This window comes from Arvicola amphibius, chromosome 5 (assembly GCF_903992535.2).
Source record: "Arvicola amphibius chromosome 5, mArvAmp1.2, whole genome shotgun sequence".
Classification (NCBI taxonomy): Eukaryota; Metazoa; Chordata; class Mammalia; order Rodentia; family Cricetidae; genus Arvicola; species Arvicola amphibius.
The window spans coordinates 73767701-73777064 of record NC_052051.1 but is presented as its reverse complement, the minus strand read 5'-3'; the positions used below and the strand labels follow the sequence as shown (position 1 = coordinate 73777064).

At 48.2% G+C, this 9364-nt stretch overlaps 1 protein-coding gene across 1 annotated transcript in view; it reads right to left on the bottom strand.

Annotated features, from left to right (window-relative positions):
• Positions 1 to 4689: 4689 nt before the first annotated feature.
• Positions 4690 to 9364, bottom strand: part of Prr5l (proline rich 5 like) — an 84715-nt gene continuing 80040 nt past the window's right edge. Inside the window, exon 9 of the mRNA XM_038330617.1 lies at positions 4690 to 5928. Within this exon, the coding sequence (XP_038186545.1) occupies positions 5528 to 5928 (401 nt within the window). The 3' untranslated portion in view covers positions 4690 to 5527. The remainder of the gene's footprint in view (positions 5929 to 9364) is intronic.

Below are 9364 nucleotides of genomic sequence, written 5' to 3'. Positions count from 1 at the left end.
AAAAGCCAACCTCATGAGTGACGTGTGAGAAAGGCATTCTGAAGAGTTGGGAAGTTGTACTGTACAGGAACAAGGCCTATAAGAATATTTCTGAGGTATGAAGCTGTTGGGTATAAGCCATAATAGGACCCATTCTTTCTTGGGAACAGATGGATGTCACCTGTGTTCACCTATAACTCGAGAATGCAGAGGAGCTGTCACCAAGATTACTTAAGATTGTGAAGAGTCCTTAGGTGGGGTGAGACGAACCCCTCGGGGAGGCTCCAGTTCTGTCCATACCCAAGTGAGTAACCTTGGTTACCTGGAAACACTGTTGTCTTCCCCCAGGGAATATAGTTTTCAGTCCTGGTCAGTCAGGGTCTAGTCAGAAAACAACGCTGCGTCTGTTATTTTACTATTTTATTTATCTATCTGTATGAGTGTGTGTGCATGTGCGTGTGTACACCATGTGGGCGGGTGCCCACAGAGGCCAGGAGAGGGTATGAAATGCCCTGGAGCTTGAGTTACAGTTGGCTGATAGCTGCCTGAAATGGTTCTTGAGGACTAAACGCGGACACTCTGAAAAGAGAAGGAAGCAGGTTAAGCTTAACTGCGGAGTCGCCTCTCTGACCCCCACATCCATTATCTTAGCACCGGGCTTAATGCAAGATGGTAGAAATTAAAAGAGCAGAGAGGGAATGTGGTGGGATCGCACAAGTGGCAGCTACCGGCATCAACCACCACCCTGTGATGAGGCAGAGCAGAGAGCTGCTGACAAAGCGCAGGCTAGAGAGGGCCCGAGAGCTGGACTCCAGACTCTGAAGACCAGACCAATAGCATGAACTAATATTTGGGGGTTAGAAAGGAACTTGTATATATGTAGTGGATATTTTTAACATACATGATATTGAATAGAATAAAGCTCATTAGCGACAGTTCTATAAATCTACTTTAAAATGTATAACTGAAAATTGACTTAGAATTTTTTTATGGTGGCATCTAGGCTTACATAAAATAGAATGAACTCAATTGATGGACTTCCAGATTTCCTCATAAGCTCATTTTATCAGCTTTCATGGAGTAGGATGCCTTTGCTTACTGCCAAAACATGAACCAGAGGTACTTAAAGGAGGTGGATTAAGTCTATACATTCACTTAAAAATATGTGAAGTGCTGGCCTGAGTTCATAAACAGGACTAAGCATTATTCAAAGGCAGCTTGGAAGATTTTGCTAAAAATCTGCTAATTTATAAATAGAATAATTCAAATCTGTCATCCAAATGTAAAAGCCTAAAAGGTATTTTTTAACTTGCTATTGGCACTAATGGCAAATAATATGATTGATTAAATTCATAATTATGTTTACTAAGGATTCAGTTTTTAAAGTTACACTTACACCAATAATATGGAAGAGGGGGGGAACCACCCAAGTCCATTCTGTGGACCAGCCGCCCTGCCTAGGACACTGGACTCTCCTTGTCCAGCTCTTGCCCCTGTCCTGGAAGTGGCCAGTCCTCAGCTTCTCTGGGAGCATGAAAACCATCACTCAACCCCATAGCAGGTGCTGGTAAGCTCCGGACTTGGCGGCTTGGCTCTTCCTTTTCTAATTAGTCAGGATGCCTCCTGGAGCAAGATACTCCAACACTAGACGTGGGGCTTGGTCCCTACCACTCTAGTCTCCAAGGAAACAGACGCTTCGGTCATTTTTCCATCACTGTATTCCCAGTGCCAAGTACAGGGCTTATGCAGTGGACGCTTCCGCTAAGTATGATGGGTAACTTGGCGTGTAAATGGGTGTACAGTGCTATACCATCATGTCACGGATGTGCCAGTGACTAACGAATACACTGTGTTAGTCTGACACGGTTCTCATTGGACTAGAACCAAGGTGTCAGGGCTGCGTTCTTTTCAAAGAACTGCCAGGGATAATGCCTCCTTGCCTATGCAGCATCCAGAGACTGTTCATATTCCTCTGCTTATGCCCTTTCTTCGCCACAGAAAGAAATACTCCATGACCATCTACCAGCACAACTGCAGCGTAGTTAATCAGCTGAGACCGCACCTCTCCAAATGCGTTTATTAAGCCTTCTGAGCCCTCCAACTAATACTGCCCTTCTAAAAGTATTTACGCAGAGAGCAAAACATTATAAATTTCTTCTGTCAAACAGAATCAGGAAAAACATGCGAGGAAGCTCAGAATAAATATAACACAGTAACCATTCCCTCTAGGTCAAACACTCTGAAAGGAAAACCTCTTGAAGGGCTTTTTTTCATTTTTTTTTTATGTTCACAGATGAGATGCTTCTCCACAAAAACATGCCTACCCAGTCTAGGCTGGCCAATGAAACCAAAGGCTAGGACCTGGCTCTGGAGAAAGGGCAACAGGACAATGGAAGCATGTTCACACAGCCAGTGCAGGAAGTATTGAGGGGAGGAAGCACCGTGCCCAGCTTTGCTGTGCTTGCAAATTCAGTCAGAACACAACTGAAGCACTCTGCACGGCAGCACACATGACAAACAAAACATTTATTGCATCTATTTTGGAAACACACAATAAGAAAGGAGTTCAGTTTGTGAGTTCACTCAGAGCCCAGAGTTGGGATTATGCTGTCACCAAACTTCAACCTAGGGGAATGCTTGGCATAGATAGCAAGATGAAATCTCCCTGGCACCAGGTGGAGGAATCCTGGGTAAAGCTGCTACAGGTGACTCTTGCATAGGTCTGATGGCCAAAGCCCACAAATGCCGTAAAACGTTGCTGTGTACAGTCTGGGGTATTTCTGTACTAATACCAGGTGTGTCCAAAGAGAAACTTGTAAACTGTTTAAAGTCAGCAGCTATGGAGTTCAACAGCCTGTCCACTTCCAATACAAGAGCTCATGTATTATACTGACAACTGCTGTCCTTGACAGAGACATCCAAGATAAGGAAAAAGGCATATTTAAAACACGCACTGCTCATCTTATCAATAAGAAAAGCAAACCCAAACATGACCAATTACTTTGCCAGGATCAATAAATAATCTCAAGTGTGTGCTTGGTGTGCTAACAAGGACTTAGCCATCAGTTAAGTTAAATAGACTACAATGTTCTGCCCACTAACGCACGGTAATGAACTTATGCAGAGGCTTTTCTTTAAGTTTTTTTAAGTGTGTGTGCACGTGCGTGCTTGTCTGAGTGTATATATGCACACTGCATGCATGCAGATGCCCTCTGGGAACAGAAGAGGGCATCCAATCCCCTGGGACTGGAGTTAGCGACGGTTGTGAGCTGCCTGATGTGGGAACTGAGGCCACGTCTTCTGGTCTTTGGCAAGAGCAGAAAGCATCCTTGAGCACCAACCCACCTCTCCAACCTCCCACCTGTAGACTTTAGACACCACATACAGAAAGATTAGGAGTGCATGAAGTTCTCAAAGTAATTTGAACATTTCTCTTTGTGTATATGGTATGTGTGTGGTGTGTATATGTGTGTGCGCACATATATGGGTTCACAGACTTTGTGGACATGTGTGGGTGCACGTGTATGTGCAAGTGCATGAGCACAGGTGTGTGACACTTAGACAATTCTGTGACAAGTAGACATCTCTCTTTTGTCATTTGCTCTTGGAAGGACAAAATCAAGGTATTTTGGTGGCGCACGCTTTTAATTCCCAGTGCCAAGTACAGGGCTTATGCAGTGGACGCTTCCGCTAAGTATGATGGGTAACTTGGCGTGTAAATGGGTGTACAGTGCTATACCATCATGCCACGGATGTGCCAGTGACTAACGAATACACTGTGTTAGTCTGACACGGTTCTCATTGGACTAGAACCAAGGTGTCAGGGCTGCGTTCTTTTCAAAGAACTGCCAGGGATAATGCCTCCTTGCCTATGCAGCATCCAGAGACTGTTCATATTCAGTCAAACTCAGGCGAATCTCTGAGTTTGAGGCCAACCTAATCTACAAGAGCTAGTTCCAGGACAGGCTCTAGAAACTACAGGGAAACCCTGTCTTGGAAAAAAAACCAAAAAAAAAAATTTCTAAAGCAGAATGCATCAAAAGCACAGCTATGGTCATATTTCAGATCATTGCTCAGAAGGGAGACACTATCAAGACTTAGATTAGTGTGAATGGCCTCTTCTTCTATTGGTGGCTTCTGCACTGAGATTCCATCAACAAAATTTCCAGATCCTGAGAGGCTAGCACACACCAAGGATTAGGAGAAAGTTTCTATGTTTTTTAAGCTTCTATTAGCAAGACCAAAAGACAATTATAAAGAGGAAGCCAGGGATTCAACATAGACAAAAAGGTTCCCTTTCCCCAGTCTAGAGCAAACATTAGTCAGGACCTAGCACAGTAACAAAGCCTGCTGCCTCAAATAGCATCACAAGACAGATACGAAGGGAATTCCAGACACTTCTGGGTACTTCTATAAGCCCAGGGAATAAACATTCCTCCAAATAAAACGTGTCCACATGCCTATCTCTGTCTACGGATGCATTCTAGTTACTAGGCTTCTCTGTCCAAGAGGCAGGCTCCTGACTCCAGCACAGCCTTCCCTGGAAGCCTAGACACTTAGAGCACAGGCTCCTCCAGAGCCAGCTCTGAGGTATGTGAATCCCGCCCACTATGGGTCCCTGTGTTCTGAGCTATTTCATCACTTTTTGAAGGGGTCCTCTTGTGTTCCATCTGCAAAGACACTCCTCTGGAAATGAACAGTGCAAGGTCCTACATGCAAATATTTGAGAACTTTTTTTTTTTGAACAATACACGTTTTACAAATTCAAGTGAAATCCAGGTAGACTAGGTCAGTCTTTGTCAGCCAGCCTCTCAAATGTACAACAGGAAGCGGTCAGTTCCTGAAACTAGAGGACTAAGGCACCAGTGACTGAGAGGGGTCATTCCTGCAGTCTGGGGGGAGGCCTAAGAGGGACATGTTGAGGCTAAATGCAAGGCAGGGCTGTGCCAATCTGGCAAATTCTCCTAGTCTAAAGAGCCCTTCATGTAGACAGCACATGACATCTGGACATACCTAAGGGTGCTCCTGTATCCTCACCCACGAGGAGGATAATGCTTTCTAAGTCACTACAACCAAAGTGATGAGGACACATTCCCAGGGCCATGCATGACATGGGCTACAGTTGACCTTCCATGCTAAACAGAACTTCTACTATTCTTTCTACCCATTGGCTTCTGCTTCATGGGATCATTAGGGGAACTGGCAAGACTGGCTCATTCTAGATGCTCACGTGTTGTTCAACCTTCTGCTATAGTCATGCCAGAGCGTTATATGCTAGGAGCATCGGCCAGTCCAATATAATGAGAAAGGTTCAGAGATGAAGATCCAGATGAAGTCGGGGAGCTGGAAGTCAGGAGAACGGTGGCATGAGGAGCTAGTCACAGACACCGAAGTGGAGAGGTTTACAGGTGTTTTCTGAGGGCGTGGAGACTCGGCTTGGGCCCTAAGAAATAAGGCAGAGCGCCTCGGTGATCCATGGAGAAGAGACATCCACACAGTCCTCATCCTGGCCACAAAGCAGAAATGGGGAAACCCCTGAGGTACCAGTTCAGCTGAGAGAAGCACAGTTCATCTCTGAGTCTTCCTGGCTGCCACTTGCTACATCCTCTAGTTCCAGTTCATCGGGGCTGTCGGGGATGCTGGGCTCACTGGAGCACTGGCGGTGTGGTGGCGGGAAGCTGGGTGGCAGGAGCAGGTGCTTGTCCTCGCTGCCAGCCTCCTCCCCTAACCCTGAGTGCATCATGGTGGCCATAGCCAACAGCTGGATGTCCGAGTGGGCATTGGCCACGGTGTGCCGCCGCACACTGCCACACTTCTCCAGGTACGCCTCTCCTTCCTGTTCTGTTAGCGGAGTCAGGGCCATCTCATTCAGTGGCCGGCCAACCGAGGTCATCAGAGAGGCGTAGTTCAGGACAGTCACCTTGGGCCGGACCCTGGAATGCCTCCTGGCTGCAAGAGAAAAGGCAGCAATGTCTGTGACTGGGGGGACGGTAACAACATCTGAGAAGCTTCTCCTCAGATGGAGGAAGAAAGAGGAAATGTCTCAGTCTCCAGAACAGCTTCAGGTGGCCCTTTTGCCCCCCCCCAATTTAAGGAACCCCCTCCCAACAATGCCACTAGCAACAAGTCATGTCTCACACCTTTACAACCACGCCTTGTGGCCTGGCTTGTAGGGAAACCACAATCACCCTCACAGAAGCTGGATCCAACAGCTTCAGAGGACACGGACTAGAAACAGTCTCTGTTTCTGAGGCGAGGCACCCATCTGTAAGGTAAGGTGTGTGCAGAAGCCAGAGCCAAAAAGAGGACAGGAGGGTTCCCATTTCAGCTGGGCGAGCCTCAAGGTGGGGAAGAGATACACCGAAGGCACCACACGGATATAAACTGCACTGACAGGAGGTTAAGATGTTACATCTGCCAAAACATGAGACGGATTAGACATGACAGGGTGTCCAGACAGAGCAAAGAGTGGGAGCAGGGGCCAGTGCCAGGGAGAACACAGGAGAAGCTGAGGGAATGCAGAGTCCATGTGTGGAACTGAGACCCACTGCATCTCTGGCTGAAGGATTTTCATGGGCCTCAACCTGCTGGAATGAGCCCAGGAAAGGTCTCTCGGGTTTTCTGGACATGATCCATTTTTCAGTGCAGTCAAGTCAGTGAATCAACAAAAGGCCACTCTGGCTGCAGCTGAAAAGGGTTGAGAATTGAAGCCAGACTGAGACTTGAGTCAGTCTTGGGGAGTGGGTGTAGGAGGTGGAGAACCATGCTGCCTTAGCCTTCAGCAAACACTTCCAGAGCTACACTTGCAAAACGCTGCACTACCTGCTGAAAAGAAGAGGTGCATGAATTTGATTGGGGGTGCGGGGGTGGGGAAGGCCAAAAAGCTTGTGTGGAGGGTGGGGGTCCGAGCCCAGCTGCAGCTATGTGCTGGATGTCCAACAAGTGCTAGGCACTGTGCCCAAAGGGAGATGGTTCACCAACAGCATCTCCTCCCGGTGTGTTGCAGAAGAGGAACGTGAAGTCTGCAGTCACAATTACTTACTCAATTAATTATTCAAGTCTGGGGCCCACAGCAGAGCTGTTTGTGACCTTCACAAGCGAGAAAGAGGTCAGGTCATTGGAACAGCAGTAATGGGGCATGAACGGAAAACTTCTGGTCAGGAGAAAAGCATCTCTGGCCTTCTGGGAGACCTAACATTTGAGTGGCTCAGGGTCCATGACCTGGCCAAGGACTATGCCTAGCCAAGCAGGGCCAACGTAAGCCATGCTGAAGAGATAGGCACAATTATTTCTCTTTTCTTTTTTTTTTTTTTTTTTTGTTTTTTTTCGAGACAGGGTTTCTCTGTAGCTTTGGAGCCTGTCCTGGAACTAGCTCTTGTAGACCATGCTGGCCTCGAACTCACAGAGATCCGCCCGCCTCTGCCTCCCAAGTGCTGGGATTAAAGGCGTCTGCCACCACCGCCCGGCTGAGATAGGCACAATTATTATCCCTTTAATGAGACACCTTATTTTCCATCCCAGAAGTCTCACCCCTAACACAGTGCCTGAAGCTCAGCTGGGGTTTGAGTCCTTACCTTTGCATGACAAGCACTTTACTGACTGAAGCTCCTCTTAACCCCAAGAGAGAGATCTTGGAGAGAGAGCACTTCAGCAAGCTATGCTTATTGGGGAATGGTAAGACTCAAGACACACAGACCTCTCTAGGGCCTGGGGTACAAAGAAGAATGTGTCCCAGGCCTTGCACAATTCTAAGGGGAGTATAAGCAAATCATGGCAGCACAGCATGACAAGGGTTTGGGGTCCATGGAAAGATTAGTAGGTGACCTCACACCTGGAGGAAGAGTGGGGACAGGCTACCCCTAAGGAGCCCATAATACAACATGGCATGGCATTGCTTGGCCCCACCCTCAGCACAGCTTCTTTCTTCCCCCTGTTCTCTCTCAGGAGAAAGCCTGAGCTGGTGTTCCAGCCACATGCAGGTCACAGAAGGTGGGTAACTAGCACCAGGCCAGACCGCACAGCTGAGCCCTGGCCTAGTGATCACCAAGGTCCCTCTCTGTCCACGTTGCCTCTGCCCTTGCCATGCAGTGACTTGCCAGAGAGGCCTACAGCTAGCTCTTCCCTCTGCTTTCTGGAAGAATATTTTGGTTCCCAAGATGGTGCTGGCAGAGCCAAGGTCACACGAGCCTCATGGTTTGCCAAGTGTCCTGGCAGGCAGTGCTTCCTTGGTGAGCTGCCAGTCACCACAGCTAATCCTCACAGGTCAGCAGAATGGTGACTCTATCAGTCAACCCTGCCTGGCTCCTTAGCAAGCCTGAAAACCAAAGGCTGGGATGATGGAGGAGGGTCATCTGTATATCTGTTGTTTCATTGGTTAATTAATAAAGAAAACTGCTTGGCCTGATAGGTCAGAACATAGGTAGGTGGAGTAGACAGAACAGAATTGTGAGAGAAAGAAAGCAGAGACAGGCAGATGCTTCAGGCAGTCGCCATATGCAGTCGCCATGCCTCTCCTCTCTGAGTCGGATGCAGGATAAGATCTCTCCTGGTAAGTCACCACCTCATGGTGCTACAGATTACTAAATACGGGTTAGTCAAGATATGAGAATTAGCCAATAAGAGGCTGAAACTAATGGGCCAAGCAGTGTTTAAATGAATACAGTTTCCGTGTAATTATTTCGGGTGTAAAGCTAGCCGGGTGGCAGGACGCAGCCCCGCAGCTCCTTCTACACTGGGACCTGGGCAGACAGGCAGCTTCCCACCCTTGGGCTCATTATATTCTCCCTTTCTTTTCTGCACTGGAGATGGCAGAACCATGCCCCCAGAGAAAAGGGAGTGGAGTCTCCTATTGAGGGACTGGCTGTGACTGTCTTCCTAGGGCCTTCTTTGACGTGAAGACTGGGCTTTTTCTGCAAGGTGGTGGGGGGGCACTCTTGTAGGGAGAGGCTGGTCTACCACCTCAGCTGGCACCACTCTTGGGCCACTTCCCCTTCCTCCTTGACTTTCACAAGGTAGGGCAAGCGGAGACTTTATCTTCCCCCCTCTCCCCCACCCCCTCACAGGCCACCAACTGAGCCAGGAATTCATCCCTGTGGAAGCCAGCAACGGCAGTTCCTTTCAGATTCCTAGAGAGGCAAAGCCTGTGTAGGGAGGTCCTTTGTTTAGGGACTGGCTCCCCATCAGGCCTTTGATCTTCTCGGCTCCCAGAAAGCCCTTGCCTACCAAAGCCATTGGGGGCTCCTGCTCCAGGCCAGAACTTAAAGACCCAGGCGGGCTTTGTCATGCAGAGAAGCTGGTGTCCAGCTACAGGGACGGTTACAGAGGGGCCCCAGGGATACAAATGAGAGAGGCTGTGGGAGGCTAAAGCTTCTGTGAAGGAGGAATC